The sequence below is a fragment of the Ochotona curzoniae genome, unplaced genomic scaffold, assembly GCF_017591425.1.
Source record: "Ochotona curzoniae isolate NIBS_2020 unplaced genomic scaffold, NIBS_Ocur_1.0 contig_3050, whole genome shotgun sequence".
Lineage (NCBI taxonomy): Eukaryota > Metazoa > Chordata > Mammalia > Lagomorpha > Ochotonidae > Ochotona > Ochotona curzoniae.
In genome coordinates, this window is record NW_024465705.1 from 329,960 (window position 1) to 354,357 (window position 24,398).

At 48.4% G+C, this 24,398-nt stretch overlaps 1 protein-coding gene across 6 annotated transcripts in view; it reads left to right on the top strand.

Moving 5' to 3' along the window:
• TJP2 (tight junction protein 2) overlaps nucleotides 1-23,560 on the top strand; it is a 59,765-nt gene extending 36,205 nt beyond the window's left edge. For 3 of the 6 annotated variants that reach the window (XM_040979190.1, XM_040979193.1, XM_040979191.1), the window contains exons 10-23: nucleotides 512-578; nucleotides 1,274-1,424; nucleotides 5,082-5,190; nucleotides 6,966-7,176; nucleotides 7,794-7,981; nucleotides 8,915-9,010; nucleotides 9,816-9,895; nucleotides 10,296-10,506; nucleotides 16,030-16,130; nucleotides 17,067-17,273; nucleotides 19,166-19,276; nucleotides 20,378-20,689; nucleotides 22,245-22,330; nucleotides 23,076-23,560. In XM_040979190.1, coding sequence (XP_040835124.1) covers nucleotides 512-578; nucleotides 1,274-1,424; nucleotides 5,082-5,190; nucleotides 6,966-7,176; nucleotides 7,794-7,981; nucleotides 8,915-9,010; nucleotides 9,816-9,895; nucleotides 10,296-10,506; nucleotides 16,030-16,130; nucleotides 17,067-17,273; nucleotides 19,166-19,276; nucleotides 20,378-20,689; nucleotides 22,245-22,330; nucleotides 23,076-23,229 — 2,084 coding nt within the window. In that variant the 3' untranslated portion in view covers nucleotides 23,230-23,560. The remainder of the gene's footprint in view (nucleotides 1-511; nucleotides 579-1,273; nucleotides 1,425-5,081; nucleotides 5,191-6,965; nucleotides 7,177-7,793; nucleotides 7,982-8,914; nucleotides 9,011-9,815; nucleotides 9,896-10,295; nucleotides 10,507-16,029; nucleotides 16,131-17,066; nucleotides 17,274-19,165; nucleotides 19,277-20,377; nucleotides 20,690-22,244; nucleotides 22,331-23,075) is intronic. The other 3 variants (XM_040979194.1, XM_040979196.1, XM_040979195.1) reach the window with 3 other exon arrangements.
• Nucleotides 23,561-24,398: the final 838 nt, after the last annotated feature.

A 24,398-nucleotide genomic window follows, 5' to 3' on the forward strand; every position in this document is an offset into this window, starting at 1 on the left:
GAAAGTCACTCTTCCCTTAGAGAAATCAGGCCGTCTGCAAGAGGCACCCCTGTCTCGGCCTTTCAACATTGAGCAAATATAAAAACCTGCCTTCCTTGCTGGCAGCCAATCATCTGTGATCACATTGGTGTTATGGTTCTTTTGTGTCCCGCCTGTGAGCCCATCCCCAACCCTCAAGCTTTCCTACCTGCTGTTGCCATCACGGTAACTCCTCACCCGTGGGGAATAAGCAGCATTATGCTTGTTGATTTTGTAAGCTCCTTGCCCTTGTGATTGTGTGCCATGCCTGTAGGACATTTGTTGGTCTGCTCATTTGTTTTGGGAAGCCCTCAGCACCTGCTGCTGCCTCAAAACTGAGCTTCATCTCAGAAGTTTCTTTGTGTTGTTGAACGTGTGTGATAGCGTGTGGCCAGAGAGCACACTGGAATTGTGCATGGGCTTCGTGCCCTTATGTTTAGTAGTGAATAAGCTCTGTGCAGTTTGGGAACAGTGAATGTTTTTCAATTCACAGCTCCTCAACCGAAACCAGCCCCGAGAGCATTCCTTCGTCCTAGTCCTGAAGATGAAGCCATCTATGGGTGCGTGTTGTTCTGTCTTCTCCTCTGCACAGCTGTGTCTGCTGAAATGGGAGCGAGTGTCTTCTTACCTGTGGCTGGTGATTCAGCCAACCCTTGTGCGGGTTTATGAGAAAGGGAAAGCTTTACCTGTAGGAAAGACAAAAAAGTCCAAGTGGTGAACTTTGTGATGTGAATGCTATTGGCTTGTCTGTCTGTCCAGAATTTTACTCTGCCTGCTCAGTAACCCGCAGTAGGAGAGACGTTACTAAGCTCCGGGGCACTGTCTTTATTGCAGCAATATGACAACCCAGCATATAGGGAACCAAGGGAGAAGGATGAGAGCTCTTGGCTCCTAATTCAGAGCCAGCTGCCCCAGGCCCTGGCTGTGCCTTTCTGTGCCAATGGCTGGATGCCGCCAGCAGGCTTTGAAAAGCTCCTGAACTGAGAATCAGGTGGCCCTGATATTAGCCCTTACCCAGTCTTGATTTTGTTCTTTGGGCTTGGATATTTCCAGTTCTTCACCCATGACGTGCTACTCATCTGACGGTCTCAGGAAAGGTCACGTTGTGGCCTTTCTGGAGACAGCTGGGAGTTCTGCACGCTAGGACCCAATCTCTCTCATAGAGATAATTCCATCTCTGATGTGCTAATGTGGTTCTCGCCCTTTCTAAAAAACAATTTCCCATCTTTCCCCTCTGCAACTTAACCTGCTGCAGACCGAATACCAAAATGATAAGGTTCAAGAAGGGAGACAGTGTGGGCCTCCGGCTGGCAGGCGGCAACGATGTCGGGATATTTGTCGCTGGCATTCAGGAAGGCACATCGGCAGAGCAGGAAGGCCTGCAGGAAGGAGACCAGATTCTGAAGGTGAGAGCGCTCCTCGTCCCCCACGTCTCTTAGTACCTGGAGGAGGAAGGCTCACTGTTGAAAATAGAGCAGCAGCGTGCCTTACCATCATTCTTACTAGTTTGGTTTAAAAAAAAATGGGATTGTAGCCAGAGGCACACAATCTTAGGATTTTGAGGTGTTTTATCGTGTTCCTGCTCCTTATGAGGGAGTGCCCCTTAGTTTAGCAGGTGATCTAGTCCCAGCCTCTCGTTAGCTCTGTGACCCTGGCTCACCTGAGGCTCGGATTTCTGTGTGCAGCAGAGCTCCTCTGCTTGGCAGGAACCCTGGGGAGATCAGAAAGGTAACACTGGGCACCCAACAGAGTTCTTGGCTCAGCGCAGGTCCTGGTGTTCCCCACTGGAAAGTCACAAATGGCTGCCACCCGAACTTGTCCAAGAAAGGGAGCTTCTGGTTCATCAGATGCCGACCTGTTTAATGTTATTTTGTATGGTTTATTGGTGTCAAAGAATTAATAATTCTCTAACTTGAAAAGTTCATGAGATACATAATAGCACTGCTTTTTTTGACATCAGAGTAAACTTCCAAGAATGTCAAGGACTCTTGCTAGGCACCTGCCTGTGTCTGTGGAGTTGCCGTTTCTGGAGGCAACTGCCTGTGTCTGTGGAGTTGCCGTTTCTGGAGGCACCTGCCTGTGTCTGTGGAGTTGCCGTTTCTGGAGGCACCTGCCTGTGTCTGTGGAGTTGCCGTTTCTGGAGGCACCTGCCTGTGTCTGTGGAGTTGCCGTTTCTGGAGGCACCTGCCTGTGTCTGTGGAGTTGCCGTTTCTGGAGGCACCTGCCTGTGTCTGTGGAGTTGCCATTGTGTTCCTTGAAGTCCCTTTTCCTGCATAGCTGCAGAGGAAAGCCTGATTGTGATGCACTAAGGGATGTGCTAAGAGCTTCCTGACTCAGAGAGGCTTCTGGGGGATACAGTGAACATCCTGCCTGGTCCGTGGCTGTCCGTGGCTGTACTGCAGTAATTCAGGTTTCACTTTTGAGGGAGGTGAAGGGCAAACCTGCATCACGAGCTTGGCAGAAGCTTTCCGGTGAAATTCTAGCCTCTGCCTAGAAGGCGCAGAGTGCTTGTGTGAGCCTGGCGGGGGCACGCAAGCCTCTGAAAATGCCACTCCCCAGGTACCCTGATGAAAAACCCAGCACAGTGCCAGTCCGAACCGCTTCGTGTTGGCCTAGTGTGTGAGCAGGCAACAGCACGAGTGCTAACCTGTGCCAGGGCTGGCGGGATGGGGATGTGACGGGGGAACTTTTGCTTGTTGAAGTTCGAGAATCTATACTGTGAAATAAAACAAATAATATGGAGAAAACAACTGAGTTCACATAGGGGCTTGGCCAGCAGGGCTCTCTGTGAACTGACGTTAAAGACAAGGAAGTTGCATTCGTGGGAAAACAGAGCACTCAGTGTTCGTACTGAAAGCGGTCCGTTACTGTCCACCTGGGGACAAGGGAGGAAACTGGAGGAGCCAGTTCCTTTAACAGTAATCCTGTGTGGGAATCAGCAAGCCACTGGTCCTTGTTCTTGGAAGGCACTGTTTCTGTTGCCTACCTAAGGAGCACTTTGTCCAGCAAAGACCTGGTAGGGACTGAGCCTTCTGTGGGGGCGTTGTCATGCAGCTGCGAGCTGTGGCACCTGCTCGCAACCCAGGTGGCCAGCCCCTGCTGACTGCGGAAAAGCTGATAGTGGACAAGACCTGGAGGAGGCTGACAGCTCAGTGCTCGTGCGGAGACCGAGCTGTGTTCTTTTCCATTTGTTGGTTTCACTGTCCCTGCACAGCCATGGTGAGTATGTGAAGGGAGCAAGGTATATTTCCTGATCCCTCTTCTGGCAAGGGTTTAAGTTTGGGCTGTTTGCTTTTGCACAGGCCTTAGGTGTGGAAGAAATTCATGGCCCATGGCAGATTGGTACCGCGCTGCTAAAAGAAAAATGTGCTTGTGTTGTTCCCGCTTGGCTTGGTGGTCCCTGCTTATTACTTCTTTATAGTTATCCCTTTTAAAGGAAGTGTTATGGCATGAAAAGAGGGAAGCCCTGTTTTTCTTTTGATCTGGGGATCATCCCTGTGACATTTGAGTATATGGCCAACATATGTGCTTCAATGCTGACCTGTAAGAAGTCTGGCCGGATTGAAGGGCAGTCTCACCTGGCCATTGAGATGGCCTCCGTAGTCCTCTGTAGTCGAACCCTGGGGCTCCCGGGTTCCCTTTCAGAAGCAAATATGTATAATCCCATGGACTGCACATCCAGCTACAACTGTGGCTTACAAAGAAGGGATAACACCACGTGTAATTATTCCCAGTTGGGATCCACAGCAAGTCAGCAGTATTGTATCAAAGGGAAGTTAGACTGGACTGCATCATACTTTTATTTTACAAACTCCAGATAAATTTTAGTCTATTACCTACTTGCAGTTAACCATGCACTTTGGCCTACTTATTTGCATGTGTATATTTTAATATGGGTGTATTTGTTTTAAAGACGGAGGGACAGAGCTTCTCCATCTGCTCTTTAGAACCTCACTCATCTCAGTGGCCAGGGATGGGCTGTACCTGTGGACCAGTACCTGTGGACAGGAGCCTAGGACTTCTGGGTTTCCCACATGTGTGGTGGGAGCTCAAACACTTGGACCCCCTTGCACTGCTTTCCTGGGCACATTAGCAGGGAGCTGGCCTAGAAGCAGAGCGGCTGGGAATTCAGCCTGCCCTCCCGTATGGGATGCTCTGTCATTGGTGATGACTCGCCCTGTTGTGCCACGGTGCCATCCCTAACTTTGACCTAATTAAGGCTCAGTTAATGATAAGAGGTTTTTTTTTTTTTCATAACAAAGCATTATTTGTGTGATTGAAAAGAGTCTATGGTTTTCAGTATCTGAAGAAAGTATTTCTTAGAATTCTGTGTCTTCATTTCTACAATATGTTACTAAACTGTTACTACTTTGAAATCATATTTCATTTTATTTTTATTCTGTTTTAAAATGTAAAAGTACAGAGCTATGATCTCAAAAAGGCTTTTTCTTTGTACTGCGTTGCCATTTTAGTTGCTTTGTAACTCATCTTGAAAAAGCTGTTTATACTGTTCCACTACTCAGTTCCTTGGGGAATAAATGTTGTGGGCATTTGAAAGACATTTTGTCAATGTCTTTTATTTTTCATAAGAATATATTAAGCCCCTTTTAGCTGATAGAAGCTATAGGAGAAAGGTGGAATTGGTCAGAAGCCTTACTTGAAAGATTTTGTGGGAACCAAGTTAAATGCAGTATGACTACTGGGCCAGCATGCTCCTGTGCCACAGATCTCTCCCTTCCCTATCTCATTACACTTCATCTGTTTCCTGTTTATCCTTGGCTATATTTATGGGAAACTGTAAAAGGGCAGGAGACAGATACATGTAGGTAAGATATAATCTGTTCCAGCAACAGAGCCTGGGCCTCAGGGGCCACCTGAAGGGGTGCTTCACTGTGTGAGAGAATGGAGAGACCCAGGGTGCTGGAGGGCCAGGCTCAGCACACTGAGAACTTCTTTTCCCACTGAGTTTGTTCTGGGTAGGTCTTGATGCAAGCACACAAGAAGATCTCAGCTTCTTGTCTCTTTTTGGTTTTTGTTCCTTGCCTGCCTTGCCTTCTGCCCAGGTCAACACGCAGGATTTCAGAGGGCTTGTTCGGGAGGATGCTGTTCTCTACTTACTGGAAATCCCTAAAGGTGAAACGGTGACCATCTTAGCTCAGAGCCGAGCTGACGGTGAGTTCTCGGTTTGGGGGGAGTGGGAAAGGGGACAGTTATCTTGGGACCAGAGTGGGCAAACCTGCATGTTAGAAAAATGCAAGTGGATCATAACACACAACTGTGGGGCCACAGGGGTGCAGAGAAATTTGAGGTGATGTTTCATTTTACATAAAAATGTTTTCTGTGCATGCACCGAATTAGTGTTACTAATGTGTCACTTGGCAATAAGCAGCTTTCCTGAGCAGTAAGCTCTCCTTCAGCTCTGCCTGAGCTGTTCCTGACTTTGTGTATGACAGGTGCAAAGGCCACACCTTCTTGGGCTCCCACTTTAATTCTTCTCACTCTAGGCAGTGATTTCCCTATTCCAGGCCTTGTTCCCTGTGCAGTGGAACTAACAGTGTCTTCCCTGCCTGCTTCCCTGTCAGATTCAAAGTGTTGCTGTTTAGGATTCTTCGGTGAAATAGAATGGACGGAAGATACTGGAACCAACAGGCGATAAAGTGGCTTATTATGAGCAGTTAGCTGCACACCCATGGAGGCTGGTAGATACCAGGGTCTCCAGGGTGAGTTGGCAAGCTGGAGACTCAGGAGAACCAATTGCTGACTTATTGATTTATAAAGATTTTATTTATTTAGGGCCCATTGTGATGGCTCGATTGGCTAATCTTCCCCTCGCAAGTGCCACGATTCCATATGGGCACTAGTTCATGTCCTGGCTACTCCACTTCCCATCAAGTTCCATGTTAATGGCTTGGGAGGAAGGCCCGTGGCCTTGGAACCCTGCACCTGCATGGGAGAACCTGGAGGAGGCTTCTGGCTCCTGACTTCAAATCTTTTCAGCTCTGGTCATTACGACCTTTGGGGGAGTGAAGATGGTTCTCTCCCAGTAGATTGAAGATCTTTTTCTTTGTTTCTTCTTCTCTTTGTAATACTTGCCTTTGCAATAAAAGTAAATAAATCTTTTAAAACATGATTTGTTTGAAAGGCAGAGTTACAGAGTGAAATTAAGAGAGTGAATCTTCCATCCTTTTGTTCATTCCCCAAATGGCTTCAATGGCCAGGGCCTGGGGCAAGCCGAAGTCGTGAGCCTAGTTATCTGGGTCTGCCATGTGACTGCAGGAGCCCAAGCACTTGGGCCATCTGCTGCTGCTCTCCGGGTGCAGTAGTAGGAAGCTGGGTCAGAAATGTAGCAGCCAGGACTCACACGAGTATGGGATGGCAGCATCGCAGGAAGGAGCAAAGCCTGCTGTGTCAGATCAAGTGCCAGCCCCAGGGCAATGGTTGAGTTCTGCTCCGAGTCTAAAGGTGTGAGGGTCACAGGCCATTCCATGCTGTGGTGTGAGAGGTGAGGGTCATGAGGCAGTGCTGCAGTGTGAAGGCGTTAGGGTCACAGAGGCCACGCCATGCTCTAGTGTGAAGGCAGGAGAAATGCCAGCATCCCAGCTCAATTAAGCCATCCTATGTAGTGAGCAGTTCTCTCATTTGAAAGAGGAACTGCAGTGTCTTCTACTCAGGCTGTGGGCCGACTGGATGAGCCCCACACACGTTAGGGAGGATCATGTCTCATCCAAAACCCTCCTGGGACGCTAGAGTAATGTTTCAGCCGTTGCCTGGGCATCCCACGACCCAGGCAAGCTACATGTGACATGAACCATCCCAGTGACTCATCAGGTCCTTCTTGCTGCTGGGGCCTTCTACATTAAGTTGGACGATTGGAGGCACAGGAGGGAGGTGGCTGGAGATGCAGGGGTGGCAGGAGCCAAGTTCAGAGCCATGCTTCTGTCTTTCAGTGTACAGAGACATCCTGGCGTGTGGCAGAGGGGACTCATTTTTCATTAGAAGCCACTTTGAATGTGACAAGGAGACTCCCCAGAGCCTGGCCTTCACCCGGGGAGAGGTCTTCAGGGTGGTGGACACGCTCTATGATGGCAAGCTGGGCCATTGGCTGGCCGTGCGGATCGGGAACGAGTTGGAGAAAGGCTTGATCCCCAACAAAAGCAGGTACCTGAGATTCCGTGTTGCCACACCCACGCCCCTGAGGGCCCCTGCTCCCGTGGAAGCCAAGAGAAACAAACACACAGCTGTATGTTTCCACTGCCCCCACACACCTCAAGGGAAGCCCACAGTTTGTCATCTACGTCTTGTTCATGGTCGGTGGTCTAGAGCTCTAAGCGGCCACAGTGTTCAGCAGTTACTACAGGGCTGGTTCTTGGCACTCAGCTTGGTTTGAGCAGTTTCTTGAAGAGGGTCCACCATCTCACCTGGCTCACAGAGTGGACACTGAGTGTCTGGGTATGCCAGCACATACCATCCACCCCAGGGAGGGGCTGGTGTCCTTGCTGTGACATCGCTGACATCTAGAATGATGTCTGTGTGTTGGCAGAAGTTGCAGGTGGGGGTGTCATGGTGTCAGACCGAGCCAGAGACAGTGGTCAGGGCATTGTTCCTTTCAGTGGGAGCTAGAGACCCCCCACCCCACCTCCAGCTGGCAGGGAAAACGCCTGCGCTTGCACCCTTGGGAGCTTATCCTGTTGGAACTCCATCTTGGCACTGACTGCCCACTTGAGAAGAACTCAAGTTCCCAGGTGACACGCACACTCGTGTCCTTCCTCCCTCAGAGCCGAACAGATGGCCAGTGTTCAGAATGCTCAGAGGGACAATGCTGGGGACAGGGCCGACTTCTGGAGGATGCGTGGCCAGAGGTCTGGGGTGAAGAAGAACCTAAGAAAGAGCCGAGAGGACCTCACGGCTGCCGTGTCTGTCAGCACCAAGTTCCCGGCCTACGAGAGGGTTCTGCTGCGAGAAGGTGAGGCGGCTGGCTGGGGCCGGGGCCCAGCCCCACTGGGCTCAGAGCCAGGGGCTTAGTTTCCAAATGGTGTGACCGGTGCCAGGGCAGGCTACAGAGCTGCAATGGAATGCTCAAAAGGATTGTGACTTAGGAAATGAAGTCGCTTGAGCTTCTAACTGGAGCTGAAGCATATTTTTAATGGTACCATTCAAAAATTTCTGTTATCCTTAGCAAAGTTTACCTATTGAAAAGTGGTAAGAGGGAACCAGGCAGGTGAAGCTGCCGCTTCTGGTTGTTGCATCTCACACCAGAGGCCAGGCTCGAATCCCAACAGCTGTGCTTCCACATGGAGACTGGCCAAGGGTTGGCTGCTTGGCACTGCAATAGAGATGCCATCGGGACACTTGCACCCGATTCCAGCTTCCTGCTAATGCGTCCCCTGGGAGGCAGCAGGTGAGGGTGCTTGTGTCCCACGCCCTGCAGACTGGACTGATTCCTGGCCTGGCTGCTGTAGTCCTAGGGTTAGTAAGCTAGTGGGTGGAAACGTTCTATTTGCCCATCTCTGTCTGCCTTTCTAATTAGCAAAATTTAAAAATATGAAAAAAAAAACGTATGTTTTAAGGCATTTTTAAGAAATGAACTGGTCTTAACTGGGAGTGTGAGAACACCCTTGTTTCAGTAAGTCATATTTAGTATCAAAGGCCTATCGAAGGACCCTGTGACGAGGTGGGAGACTGGGTGGGGCTTTTCCCTTTATTTCCCTTCTTACTCCAGATACAGAAAAAAAATGTGGAAACAATGGTCTTAGCGCCGCCCCCCATGTTTTAAATATTGAAAATGTAAATATTTTAAATGAATAAATAGGAATTTTTTAAAAGCCTGTGGAATGATTTGCTTCTTGCCTTAACAGCCAGGCAAGTGTATATGCACTCACTTTTTGCTTCATTTCAGCTGGTTTCAAGAGACCTGTGGTCTTGTTTGGACCCATAGCAGATGTAGCAATGGAGAAGTTGGCAAATGAGTTACCTGACTTGTTTCAAACTGCTAGTAAGTCTGTGATTTTCTTTACTCCTTTCAAATTTTCATTTAAAAAAAAAATACCATGCAGAAAGAATGAAGGGAGTAGGAACACCCACATCCCCTTGCTCAGAGCCTCTGCTTGTTGGCGTTGTGCCATGTGCGCCCCTCTCCCTGCCCTGCCCAGAGATCTGCTGGCTGAGGTCTGGCTCTGTGTGCACTGCATGCAACTCCTGGCTCCTGGCTTGGCCTGGCCCAAGCCTGGCCATTTCTAGCACTGGGAGTACAAACTGGTAGATAGAAGATCTTTTTCTTTCTGTCTGCTGTTATGCTTTTCAAAAAAACTTCATTTTGTTTTCTGTTGAACCATTTTGAAAGCTGAAGGTGCTGGTGTTAATAGCATTTGAGCCCTGAATACTTGGCTGCTTCCCTGAAGAACAACCACAATAGCATTATATACCTAAGCAACTCAACATGGCTGCTAAAGCGTGACTTAGTATGTGACTTTTTTTTAAATGTCTTGAGCTGTCCTAATTATTTCCTCCATAGCTTTTGTTTAAAAACAAAAAAAAAGTTCAGGGTCATACATTGCTTTTGATTTCTGTGTCTTATGGTTTTGTCTTCCTAGTCCCCTCTTGATTTCTGAATGTTTGTTGGTGTCAGTATTTGGAAGATTTCCAGCAGGTTGGCTTGTATGTAGCACATTCCCCCTTGGACTGGCCTCACTGTTAGATGTTGCTGACATAGTGTCTTTGGGCCCTTCCCAGCTGCATCTCAGGAGTCATAGTGGTCACTCATTTCCAAAAAATATTGAGCTTCAGTTTTGCTTTTGCAGAAACAGAGCCAAAGGATGCGGGATCTGAGAAATCCAGTGGAGTAGTGCGGTTGAATACCGTCAGACAGATAATTGAGCAGGTGAGAAGAAAACCCCCTGCAGGCTGTGTTGTCAGAAAGAGTTGGGTCATTGTTGACTGCACTTTCTCTTAAAATCAAAACTGCACTTTAATCATCACTCAGTGCCCGTGTGAAAAAGTTACCATAAATGCAGGCTGTTCCAGCATATGCATGCCCGTTCATGTTATGTTGCAGCTTCGGTGTTTCTGGAGTTCTCCATATTCCACCAAATGATCTGTTCGCTCTCTTTATCAGAAGTTATAGCATATTGAAAATATTAAAGTTTACTCAGTGCAGAAGAAAACGTTTTGTACTTTTTGATTGCAGTTGGCAAGGTTGATCCTTGTCCTACTCAGACAAGGCCTGTGGCGCCATAGTCCCTTGGGTGCCCACTGTGTACCCTTCCTCCTGTCTGTAACAGGATAAGCACGCCCTGCTCGATGTGACTCCGAAAGCCGTGGACCTGCTCAATTACACTCAGTGGTTCCCCATTGTGATATTCTTCCACCCCGATTCCCGGCAAGGGGTCAAAGTCATGAGGCAGAGGTTGAGCCCCACATCAAACAAAAGCTCTCGAAAGTTATTTGATCAAGCAAACAAGCTGAGGAGATCATGTTCACATCTCTTTACAGGTAGGTGACATTTGAAATGTAACATCTTTGGCCTATAATGAGAAATATAAAATACAAGGTTAGTGGAAATAAGAAAATAATCTGGACAAGGATTTGAAATCTTGTTTGTGACTCCCTGAAAAATAATTAGTCCTATCAAAGAAGCATTTTAAAATCATGGCATTTGCATTTCCAGTCTTACAATTTTTACTGTTTGGAAATGGGAACCTTGATCTAGGATGTGACGATTGGCTGTTTTGAGAAAGTTCGGAGTTACTCTAGGCTAATGTTTTTGAGCTTGATTCACCATTCCTCTGCGTGCTGTTCTCTGCTTTTCAACAGTTCACATACAAACTTCCAAAGTGATGCAAATTTGGTTGTAGTCCTTAAAAATGGCTCCAAAATAGAACCTGAAACATTGTTGGACATTGGGCGACTGAAAGATTTATTACTATTTGTCTTTAGGCGTGATAATATTGTGATTCTATTGAAAAGAAAAACAAGAAACATTTACTAATTCCCTCTAGGGATACATACTAAATAAAATATTATGGATAACTAATACAATGTCTGAAGTTTGCCTAAATCGTCTCTAGTGGGTGGAGATGACAGGGTGTAGGACGAGACTGGTCAAGAGTGACAGTTGCTCACATGGACGGGGAGGCCCTTCATCCATTGCCTCTGCTTGCACATATGGCCAGGTTTCCATAGGGGAATCTTTTTTGAAGTTGTTGAAATGAGGACCATTGTCTACTATGATTCATGAAAGCAGAATGGTCTAAGATTTGAACATGTTTGAGTAGCTTGATGTGTGGACTCCGTTATGCGTGACTGCTGGTGTGCGTGGGATAGGATTCAGTGTTGTAGAGGACTATGTGTGTGTTTGGTCACACGGTGCTTCATTTTGTAGGAGAAACCTGAAGCATTTGCACCAATAGAGTGATGTGCTTAGGACAATGACAGGTCTGCTGGGGCAGTGGCAGCTGTCAACCTGTCACTTAAGCATACTGATTTTCCTGGAAAAGAATGAATGTTGTATGTTCACACTAGACATTTTACTGTTAAACTTGGCTTTTCATGTTATTGAGAGATGTACTGCGTGCTGCTGTGGTGAAATGTAACTGAGAGATACTTGAATGTGAATGAGGAAGTGACCCACTACCCACTGTAAACGGCGTATCTGTGAATGCAGCTTTGATGAATGTGCTTTTGGTAGATTAGGATGTACTTTTGCCTTCTTCTTACCAGTAGTAATTATTGCTAAGAAGATACTGTTCTCATAGCAGCAGTGAGCAGTGGGTCTGCCTTTAATGTATATCATCTCACAAGACTGTAAGGAAACCCAGCACTTCTGGCTGCCCATAGGTCTTGGCTCTGGCCAAGGCTGGACTGTAACCGTCCCATGCTGTATAGAACTTAGAGTACAGACCCGCTGCTGTCCTATGGAAAGGGGTTGTATCCAGGCTGATTACCCCTTATCTGAAGCATATGGGACCAGGATTATTTTGGATCATGCATCTTGGGGGGATTTTTGGAATATCTGCATATACATAATGAGATATGTTAAGAAGGAGACCCAAGTCTAAATACAAAATTTATTTAAATTTGACATAATCATTATACATGTAACTTAAAGATAATTTTAATAATAAAATGCATGAAATTAAGTTTTATTATGTGGAATTTTCCACTTTCAGTGTCATATCAATGCTCAGAATGTTCCAGACTTTAGAACACTTTAGGTTTTATGTTGTCTGAATAGGGTTGCTCATCCTGTAACACAATTGCATGTGGTTGTGGTTGATAAATGGCTGAAGGCTTTGCTTGAGAGTTGAACTGGGCTTCTTGCAAGGATGTGGGGAGTTGGGAAGGTCTTTCGTGACTTGTGTAGGAGCACCAGACTGAAGGAGGCTAGAGAAGAAGCGAGAGCAGCAGACAGGGTCGCTCACGGGAACTGGCGGAGTCAGCTGGACCTGGAGAGGCCCGTGTGAGGTGGAAGGTTTCCTAGAACCCCCTTAGGCATCACATAAGTACTGAGGTGCTGGAAGCGGTAATCTGCGTAATCCCGCTCTGGGTGCCAGGGACCGGTATCACTCTTAACCAACAGGCTGGCTCCCATCTGTAATGCTTGCTAGAACTCCCTGGGATGGGCCAAGCTGTGTCTCACCTGTGTCTTTCAGGAAGCTGGACATTTTAGGTTAGCCTTGATTAGACATTGGAATGGACATAGACGTTGTGGGTGAACCTTGAGCTGCGATCTCACCCTAGAACACTTAGTTCGTGCAGAGTTCTGCGGTCTTCAGGATGTGCCTATAGGCACCAAGCAGCTTGGATCTGTAAGCCCAGGTTTTTCACCCAGTCGCCTCCTGTGGTTTTCTTCATATGTTCAAATTTCACAGTGCAAGCTGCATGGACAGCCTCACTGATTTTAATTTAATTTTCCTAATCCCTTGTCCTCAGCCTGCCCGGGTTGTGACTTTTAACCGTATACACCATGCCATGGTTGTAAGTACTGGTGTTTAGGGAAGCGTGTTCTGGAGTATCGGGTTAAGGAGCTGCATCTAGTCCCGGCCCCTCCTCACTCCCTGATCCTGTTAGTGCCCTTGGGCAGCAGCAGATGATAGTTCAAGTTCGTAGTTCCCTGCCACCCACACCGAGACCCGAATGGAGTTCCTGGATCCTGGCTTGGCCTGGCTTAGCCCCAGCTTTTGTAGACATTTGGGAACTGAAACAGCAGATGGAAGATTTCTCTTTCTGTGTCTGTGTTGTTCTGGCTTTCTTCTTCTTGTGTTTCTGTGTTGGTTTTCTCTGAAAGGCAGAGTTAGGGAGAGGTATCTTCTACCTGCTAGTTCACTCTCCAAAAGTCCACAACAGCCATCGGTGGGCCAGGCCGAAGGCAGGAGTGTAGGCCTCTGCTCAGGGCTCCCACGTGGGTGCCGGGGCCCAGATGTAGAGGCTCTTAGGACTTCATGTCTTTTCCTCACTGTGTCGCAAAGGGACAAGAAAACCCTGATTCCCATAGTCAGGTAGTTAACTATGGCAGTGTCATTAGCATGCCTCTCTGTGTAAGCTTGGGGTCTTGATTAAACTGAAGAAGCTCAGCATTTATGTCACAGCCTGGGAACTATCAGGATGAGTTAGAATATTAGTGTTGCCTCTCCACCTGCCAAAATTGACGGTAAACATATTTGTAGGTCCACAAAGGTTTTATTTTTAAGTGATGTTTGGATTATGTGTCTTGCTGGAGCCTTTTTGATTTTTTAAAGATTTATTTGTTTTAGTTGGAACAGAGTAAGGGAGACAGACAGACAGATGTTTCATCCACAGATTCACTCCTCAAATGGTCACAATAGCCAGAGGTAGGCTGGTTTGGTCTGAAGCTGGGAACCAGAAGCTTCTTCCAGGTCTCCCACACGGGTGCAGGTCCCGAGGCTTTGAGCCATCCTCTGCTGCCTTCCCAGGCCATAAGAAGGGAGCTGGATGGGAGGCGGAGCAGCCAGGATTCGAACTGGTGCCCATATCAGGAGTCAGTCATGCAGGCTAAGGATTAGGCTGCTACACCATTGTGCCAGCCCTTTCTTGGAGCCACTGAAGCACTTATTTGATAGTTTGAAGATATCTGAAGTGAAATTACAGCTGTAGAGACTCAAAGTGGGAAGACTTGGTATTAATTTGTGGGATTTCAGTTCCTGTTCCCCAAGGGAGTGTAGAGTACTCTTGGTATTCCAGGAATACGAGCTGAGGATGTGAGAGTGGGGATCTGCTCAGTATTCCAATTTCTGGGGTTTGGAAGATGCATTTTGCCTATCCCAGCGGACATGGACCTAGGCCAGAAACTGGTTGCAACACGCAATAAAGGAACATTGCTTGCAGGCAAAAAATCTGAGAAGCCCCTTGAGCAAAGCCAGTCAGTGGAAAGCAGTGTCGAGCAGTTCACTGACCTGTTAAAAGGAGGCCAAGTGCAGCTCTTATTGTTTGTTCGTAGACTTGGCAGTTGATGTGAACGCAGTGGGAGGTTTTGTGAGTTTCTTTATTCTATCAAGGGACACAATTTTTTTTTAAATTTCATAAATGTTCCTTTTATATGTTCTTTATGACAAATACAAATGTGCCTATCTCAAGTATCTCTACCTAAAGCTTTACTAGACTGCTTAGGATTATCCGTTAAACACACGTTATTCACCTTGGTGGAAGTGTGTACTGTCGCTTTTCCAAGTACATGGCACAATTCAGCTGTGAACATAAGAGTCTTTGCAAATTATCTTAATAGGGACACAAAAATCTGTGGTATCAGGTTAATTTTCCTTGGGTTGTCTGATGTATCGGTTTGTTCTAGTGCTGTAAATAATTAACTACCAAGGAAATTGTAAGCTTTTTTAGGAGAAACCAAGGTCGGTGCTAGCATTTCTTAAATGAAACAAGGCTGTTTGTTACTTACAAGTTGCTTACAAGATTTGCTCAGTGGTTCTTTCATCTTTACAAGTGAGATGTGCTACATTGTATAGCTATATAGACATGCTCAAATAAAAACCCGTGACAGTGTAGATTTTTAAAAATTTTATGTGTAGTTTGCCAGTTTTAGGCCTGATTTAATTTAGAATTCTGGGCTAGCTTGCTTGTCTGGCTTGTCCTCATGAGGACCATAGATGCGTATTACTGAAAAATCATCACATGGATTATACTTTGTTGATATTTTGTATTTGTGCTCTAAATTTGGTGCTTTAAAATTGTATTTGAGAATCATGAGGCAGTGAGGCAGCCAGAATTCTGCTAGCTCACTCCTCCTATGACCACAATAGCCATCAGGGTCGGATTATGGAGCTGGCAGTTCTGTCTGTGCCTTCCACTCAAGCCACCACAGAGTGACCTAGCAGGAGGCTGGAAGCAGGAGCTGCACTTGGGAATTGAACCCAGGCTCTCTGGACTGGTAGAGCTGGCATCCGAAGCACATGATCGACCATCGTGATCATAGAAGGGCAGGGTTGTGTGTGGTAGGCTGGGAGGGCAAGCTCTTGTGCTTGCTTGGTCTGAGGCCTTGAGCTCATTCATTCCATTGCTGTGTTGACTGATATCTAGCCCGAAAGATTTGTGCAAGCCTGGAAGGGACAGATTCACGCGAGAGGCCAGTGTTCCCTTTAATGGTTTGCTAGAGGGAGCCAAGAGTACACTAGTGTTTCTTTTTCTTATTTACAGTGTACATGTCTATGAAATAAACCTTCAAATATAGTATTTGCGTTGGCATTAGATATGTCATCTTTGCTTCTAAAAATATATACCCTTTGAAAAACATCTTTATAAGGGAGCTTTTCTGACAAATGAGTATTCCATTAATCTAGTTTCAACTTTGTAGAATCTGTCTTTATTGTAAAATACAACAAGTGAGTGGTTGGTAGCTATAATTACATTCACCTAGAAGAGTCGTGTTCAAATATGCAAGGATAGTTTCTTATATTTGCCACAGTATTTATTCAGACAGAAATGAGAAGACACCTTGAGGAAACTGGCTATAGCAGCTGATGCAAGTATTTTGTTCGATTTCCATAGCGGTGATCAACCTGAACTCGGCCAATGACAGCTGGTTCGGCAGCCTGAAGGACACCATCCAGCAGCAGCAGGGAGAGGCCGTGTGGGTCTCCGAAGGGAAGGTAGGTGGGGTGCTGAGAGTCCATGCTCCCCCATCTTTGCTCAAGAGGACAGTGAATGTCGTTGGTGCCCGTCAGTAATGCTATCTTACAAATTCTCAGGCAAAGCCATCCAGGGGAAGAACTTTACAAAGAAATGTGCCCTCACTACATTCACTTCCCTCTTCCTGTTAACGTAGTAACTAGTGTTGCGTTTCAAGTACACTAATCAGAGCTTACAAGATCTCGTGCTGAGCGCCACAGCTAACTAAGGACATGGGACATTTGGAAAGGGGATGCGAGGTAGGATTGAGGACCGTGAGGAATATGGTTAGCAACCCATAGGAAATTGTCCAAGAATGTTTCACAGATCTATCAGTCAGAATAGGTGATGGGACGGTGTTGGGGAACTCCTTTAGGCCTCCAGTGGTGCACACAGGGCTGTGCTGCAAGGGGGAAGGTCCAGGATTAAGCCAGCTGTTGTCAGCTTGCCTCTGGGACACCTTGGTCCAGCTGAATTGGGGTCGTTCAGGAACCTTTCCGGTGATCATTTTATTGCAGAGTTGACTGAGTCTTGTTCTTTGGGAGCTAGATGTCTGAGCCAGGCAGCCGTCATCCCCTGGGTGCTTGCCATCCAGGGTCGTCTGCTCCCTCCTCAAGGTAGACCAGCTGAGCAGGTCAGAGCTTCTGTCCTCTGTGATTGGAGCGCCTTGTGGATGAGTGGAGGTGTGCACAGCCCAGAGGCAGTGGGCATTTGATACTGGGAGACAGGGGAAGGGACAAAAGAAGAGAGTGTGGACAGGCTGGAAGATGCCTTAGTTCCTGTAGAAAACTCATTGCAAAGTGCACATTGGACCGCAGCCGAGCAGGCATCCAGGTTCCAGTCACTTGGCATCTTCTTGAATTCCCCGGCCAGGTGCCATATCAGACCCACTGACCCTCCAAAACCAATTCCTCTAGATGGAAGGGCTGGAGGATGACCCCGAAGATCGCATGTCCTACTTAACCGCCATGGGCGCGGATTATCTGAGCTGCGACAGCCGCCTCATCAGTGACTTTGAAGACACCGACGGCGAAGGAGGCGCCTACACTGACAATGAGCTGGATGAGCCAGCTGAGGAGCCATCTTCTATCACCCGCTCCTCAGAGCCGGTGCAGCACGAGGAGGTGAGGCGAGGCAGGCCATGGGCAGGAGCAACCGAGGCAGTGGGCCAGCTGTGCAGAAGATATTCCTAAGGGAGGTCCCTCTAGGCGGCAGGCGCAAGATGGAGGCTACGGTCCATGCAAAAGTGTGACAGGAAAAATCAGCCGCACACACCATGGCCCTCAGGCGTGGTGCATAAGCAGGATGGCTCCTGTGCTCAGGGCACCTGCCTTTGAAAGGATGCTCTTGTGTTTCCTTGTAACCTTTGATTAGGTCTCTGTACTGCTCGGTGGCCTTGCTTTCCTTCTCCCTGCCTTTAACCTTCCTAATCTTGCCACAGCTCCAAGCATTCCCCATCAGTTTCCTTCTCTCGCATTTTGGTGTTTTGAGCAAATGTTTGTCCGCTCCTGTATGCTGCGCCCACAGCAGAGCCCAGCAGGCCAGCAGAGCCGCCCGCAGGCACCGAGCTAGGAGCACAGCCTTGGTGTCACACCTCGGAGAACCTCTCAGTAGGCGACTTTGCAGACGAGATTGTCTGTACGTTTGGATAATTGTCGCTCTGTTTTTCTTATTAGTAACTTAGTTCATTTCAGTGAGTGATCTTCTTTCATTTACAAAGCAAAAATACAAAAAAAAAAGAGGTTCTTTAAGATAAATTTTATTTGTTATAATGATAACAGGGTTGATCAGCGTGGAAAGGATCAAGGTTTAGGGAAAATTGGGTGAATTCACTGCTTCCAAATTTGCTGTTTCTTCTTATTTCTGGGGGAAGGGGAGAGACACAGGGGAAAACACTCATGACTTTCCACACGTCCTAGTTAGTACCTGGGGATGAGGAACCGCCACCTCATATCAACCCAGGTGTGTACATGTTCTGAGGGTTCTGTCCATGTGGTTCGGTTTGTTCTGAAATGCTGCCAATTTTACCAGTCCGAGGATGATGTCACCTTCCCGATGTCCATTAGTTCCACTCACTGAGATTTTTTGCTGTCATCATTTGTTTGGGGGAGTTGTCCAGTCAGTTCTGTTCTTCTGCTACAGCACCAAATGAGCTGCCGTATTCTTTTACAACAGGGCGTTTGTCCACTGCTCCACCTTTTTCATTAAATAGGACATGTTCTTACAGGCAAGGCCAAGGACCCAGACCAGGCGTCTCACACCCCGCCGGATCCCCCACACCTGAGGCTCATGAACCCAACACCCACTTAGTAGACAGGCCCTGGGACCTGGGCCAAGCAACCCAAGCCCCACCAGATCCCCCGCCCATGAGGCTCACAAACCCAACACCCACCTTAAAGGCGGGCCCCACAATCTGGGCCAGGTGCCCTGAGTCCTGCCTCCCCCTGGGGCTCACGAACCAGATACCCACCTAAAAGGTGGGTCCCAGGATCTGGAAAAAAAAAGTCTTGAAGGAGGTCTTACCAGCATGGCAAGAAGGTTTAACATACACTGCTAGCATACAAATATGAATATACTACTGCCGCAAATGTTACAATTAGTAATGGCACATCACAGTTTTGACTTTAGGAAGGTCTGGCCAGTTTGTTTGTTTTATTTCCATATGCATTCAACCTTTGTGCCTTAGACTATTCCTGGTATCTCCCTTCACAGTAAAGAGCGGGCACCTCCTCCGTCCCTGCTGTCTCCCTTCGCAGTGAGGAGCAGGCACCAGTCCCTCCCTGGTATCTCCCTTTGCAGTGAGGAGCGGGCACCTCCTCCGTCCCTGCTGTCTCCCTTCGCAGTGAGGAGCACACACCCCTCCCTCCCTGGTGTCTCCCTTTGCAGTGAGGAGTGGGCACTGCATCCCTCCACCTCCTGCACTTGTGCCCACTTGCACTGTTCCAGCAAAGCAGCCCAGTACTCGCTTCTTCCTGCTCAGATGTTCTCGTTGTGAATGACCCTTTATGTCTTGTAGAGCATCAGGAAACCCAGCCCAGAGCCCAGGGCTCAGATGAGGAGGGCTGCTAGCAGAGACCAACTTAGGGACAATAGCCCGCCCCCGACATTCAAGCCAGAGCCGCCCAAGGTACGTGGCTGGGAAGCCCAAGACGGGAAGGAAGTGGAGGTGCCTGGAGGACCTGGCCAGCCAGGGAGGACACACACAATGAGATGGTGCTGTGTGACAGTTTGGGCTCACTGCGTTCTCTCTCCCAGCCTGTCTTCTTGGCTGGCTGCGCAAGCACACAACGTTGAGAGGAGTGATAATTGGGCTGGGAAAAGCAGTGTTACAGAACATGCGATTCTCAGATTGGCGGTGTCAATTCGACCCTGTGCATTCTTCAAGTAAGAAGAGTGAACATTTGATGTTTCATGCCCAGAATCATGAATCTCAGAATCTGGGTTTGTTTCTGTCCAGTACAGTTCTCTACTCTCAGGCTGACCAAGGTGCTCACCGTCGCGTACAGTAATACTTTTTATTATAAGAGCAAACTGACTTATAGATTTAGTAAATTGTTATGCAGCACAGAATCACTGTAAAGACACAGGTGCCACTGTCCCTTGATTCCCTGTTCCACGCAGATTCCAGGCTGTGACTGCCACTTTGCCCTCTACTCCAGGGAGAGTTCTGAAACGCAAAGGAAGTATAACGGATGATGTGAGCCTTCGGAGCGAGTGATTGATGACACCCGTATAATATATCACTGCCAGTTAGCAAGCAGGACTGGAATTGAAGGACAAGAGGTGGCTGCCAGCCTGGTGCTCTGCCCTGGAGTCACGGCATGCTTTCATGCCCCCATGCACAGGGTACTGCAGGAGTCACAGTGTGCACAGAGTACTCCAGGAGTCATGGCAGGCATCTGTGCCCCACCGTGCACAGGGTCCCCTGTCTGTGCACGAGTTCACCCTTCTAGTCCTCTAGTTGATTTGTTCTGAGAGCTTCTCCAAGGTTCGACTTCCCTCGGTATGAAATTATCTCCTGCTGCTCCAGCTGTGGCAGTTGCAGCCCTCCCAGCACCTCCACGCCCGCTCTTTTCTCAGTGCTTCTAACTCCTCCTCGGGAGGAAGGTTGTCAGGCCTTGTTGACCAGCTTGGAAACTGATTAGGAAATGCAATGCATTAAAGTACTAATTCAGATGTGAAAATAAGCCAAATGCCTTTGATCAAAATGTGTCCTTGCTCTCTGCAGGCCAAAAGCCAGCACAGGGAAGACTCCTACGAGTACAAGTCCAACTCCTCTGCTGTTGCTGATCATGAACTTCCTGGGGCGTCCACCAAAGCGTGCCCTCCCCCCATCGCTGCAAAACCTGCCTTTGGCCGGCCCGTCCTAAAGCCCCCCACACCTGTCTCTCTCTCTGAGGGTGAAGGGGTGGGTGAGAGCAGTGAAGAACAAGACCACACCCCCAAGTCAGTCCTGGGCAAAGTCAAGATATTTGAGAAGATGGACCACAAGGCAAGACTGCAGCGGCTGCAGGAGCTCCAGGAAGCGCAGAATGCCAGGGTAACTGCTCTTTTTTTTTTTTTTAAAGATTTTATTTCTATTATTTTTTCATTGGAAAAGCGGATATACAGAGAGGAGAGACAGAGAGGAAGATCTTCCGTCCGATGATTCACTCCCGAAGTGAGCGCAACGGCCGATGCTATGCTGATCCAAAGACAGGAGCCTCTTCCGGGTCTCCCACGCGGGTGCGGGGTCCCAAAGCTTTGGGCCGTCCTCGACTGCTTTCCCAGGCCATAGGCAGGGAGCTGGAAGGGAAGTGGGGCTGCCGGGATAGAACCGGCGCCCATATGGGATCCCGGGCGTGCAAGGCGAGGACCTTAAAACCATTGCGCCACCGCACCGGGCCTCAGGGTAACTGCTCTTAAACCACATGTGCATCCCAGCATTTTGACCAGGTGTCAGGCTGGGGCCTCAGGCACTTGACAGGCCCAGATAGAGAGCAGAGCTGTTCGCACATACCGTGTCTGAGGCTGGGGGTGACACCAGCTGAGGGTCACCTACCAGGGCTTTCCTTTTTGTTCCAGTCAAGAGAGCCCTAGTGATAACACAGGTGAGTCAGGTGGCAAGTTCCGGAGGGGGAAAGGGTGCCGAGAATATCACAGTGACAGTGTCGCCTCGTTAGCTTCACACTCTCCTGTTGGCTGGAGCATCTGAGCAGATGTGCACTGTGGTGGAAAGGCACCTGTATTGGCACGTGGGAATTCCTGGATGGTGTGTGCTTGGCACATTCTGCCCAGCGGAGGGGCGTGTCTCAGGTCGCGCCTGTCGCTGCAGCAGAGACATCACTGCCTTCTTTCTCTGAAAATGGACCATTTCAGCTGCTAAATTTTTTTAAAGATTGATTTGTTTTTATTTGAAAGACAGATTTTACAGACACGGAAAGACAGATCTTCCATCTGCTGAATCACTCCCCAAATGGCCACACTGGCCAGAGCTGAGCTGATTTAAAGCCAGGAGATAGGAGATTCTTCTGGGTCTCCCGTGTGGGCGCAGAGTCTCAGTGACTTGAGCCATCCTCTGCTGCTCATGCAAGCCATAGCAGAGAGCTGGATCTGAAGTGGGGCGGCCCATATGGATTGTTGGTGCTAACAGGTAGAGGACTAGCGGGTTGTGCCATCACACCAGCCCTCATTCCAGCTGTAAGTGTTCAGGTCAGTGGCTCTGTCACAGATTGCTCGTGTCATGACAGCTCTGCCTGTCACCAGGGAACCCTGGTCCTGTGGGATAATAGGTTGCCCTCCTCCCATCTCCTAACCCCTGGCAGCCACCCTCATGAACTTGGCAGCTGCCACAGTAGGCTTGCAGATAACATGTCCTTGGGTGAGTGGATTCAGCTAACACAGTAATCTCCAGGTTTGTGTGTGTGTGTGTGTTGGGGTCTCAGGGTTGCATTCCTTTCCCATGGTTGTCCTCATCAGCATGGACACTGAGAGTCAGTTTCTGCTTCCTCCTCTTTACCTGGAGGCAGGATTGGAGAATAGGACCTGGGCCAGCAGGGCAGCACCTGCACAGTGTCACGTACTCATGCTGGCCTCTGGTTCTTCTCTTCCTGCAGATTGAAATCGCCCAGAAGCATCCCGACATCTATGCAGTGCCCATCAAGGCGCACAAGCCTGAGTCCGGCCTGCCACAACACGGGAGGTGAGCGCAGTGTGGGAGGTGAGTGCAGTGCGGGAGGTGAGCACTGCACTGGAGCTGAATGCAGTGTGGGAGGTGAGCGCAGTGCAGGAGGTGAGTGCAGCAAGGGAGGTGAGCACAATGCAGGAGATGAGTGCTGCTGCACAGGCCTGGGTGCCTGAGCTAAGGGAAGGTTTCCTTCACCCAGCTGTGCAAGCCATAGGAGGGTTCCTGCCTTGTCCAGCAGGTGCAGCTGCTCAGGCTACAGTCAGGAGGGCACCGTGCCTATGCCCGCTGCCAGGTGACCTGCTGTTAGCCTGGGAACAGTTTTGCCCTTTGGAGTGTGTTGGCTCCTGGCCAAGCTCCTGAATCACCTGGCCTCAGTGGCTCATTTCCTGCTGGAAATTCAGTTTCTTGTGGCTCTTCTGATTGGCAGCTAGTATCCGTGCCATAGTCATCACATGGCCACTGGCTGCCAAGGGAGCGTGGCATGATTGGCTGAAACTGGCAGGAACCCCCAGCTGGTGGGGCTTTGGGGTGGGGAAGGCAAGCCCCATGCCATGTTGGCCATCTTAGGTCAGACAGCTCAGCGGCCTCTTCCCTGACTACCTAGTGAACATGGCTGGCTTGCAGCCCTGTGTGAAGCCGGAGCAGGGCCAGCGGCATTGAGCGTGCCCAGAGCGTAGTGCTCACAGCCTCGCCTCCGCAGGCAGCTGACAGGAGAGAGCGTGGCTGGGCTCCAGCACATGCCTCATCTGCTCCCTGTCAGTTCCAGAACCGCAGAGCCACAGAAGGGGCCCTCGAGACTTTACCAGGACGGCAGCGACACCGAGGAGGAGGAGAAGTACCGCCAGCAGCTGTCGGAGCACTCCCGGCGTGGGTACTACAGTCAGCCCGCGCGCTATCGAGACACGGAGCTGTAGCTCCTGCCCTGCACCTCCTCTGCACCCGCCTGCAGGGACAGCCGCTGCATGCTGGGCCTGGCTCTTCCATCCATGGCATGGTGGATGTGCTGGGACACCAGAGGCTGGCCAGTGAGCTTGCACACTGGAAGGCGTGTCTGAGGGGCTGGAGCAGTCGGGCTGTCTACCCAGACCAAGAGGCACACTGCAGCCCGATACCTGTTACTTGCTTCTGAGGACCAAAATCTGTATTAATTCTGTTTGCCTATTGGTAACGTGTATATTAAGAAGTAATAGCTATTTTTCTTCATTAATAGCTGCCTTCAAGGACTGTCTCTGTGTGAGGCAGAATGTGAAGAAAGGATATAATTGTATACACACTGAATCCCAAGTATTTTATTACGACTTTAAGTGCCTTTGATGAGAAGTGTCTTCAGTTTTCTTCCTGAAGCTTTATGCAAGGCCCATAATGGATTAAAGCTTTATTTTGACTAAAATTTTTTTTATCAACGTAACAGCCGGGGTTTTCTCTGTTTGCTATCTTTTCAAGGACTTTGTAATATTTTCCAACCCTCTGACTGTATATATGATAGTGGTACTTGATAAGTTTGGATATATGTGCTAAGTAGCTTGAAGACCAAGAAGGTATAAAAATTCTGTGTTTAGAATCATGTGCTCCACAAAAAGATACTTGAGGAGAAAACACCTTGTCTAAGTGTATGTGCTGACAATGCTTAGTTTTATGGTTTAATAAAAAGGAGTATGGGAGTATGTTGCAACCAATAGTTTGCTTTGTGCTGAGTTTCTACACTACTTCCTGTTTTTAAATGCAACCTTTGTTTCAGTTACCAATCACAGAAAGAGGCACATGTGAAAAAACAAGTGAAGATTAGTCATTATCTCGTCGCTGTTAGTAAATCTGGTACAGTTCCTCCAGTCCTGTGTGTGTGAGAGAGAGTGAGCGAGTGAAATATTGAGGGTTAGTGTGTTTACAGTTCTGTGTCCTTTTATGAAAATTTCTTTGAGATCATTGGAACTCAGTACGTACACCATGTGGCTAAACGCTCACAGAATATCTCCTGTGGTTTCTTCCTAAGTGAACAACTCTGTGGGCTGTGTGGATTATTTCCTGTTCTTTTTACCTCTTTACATGAAATGCAACTCTTTGGACAAAGTCCATTGTTGTGTAT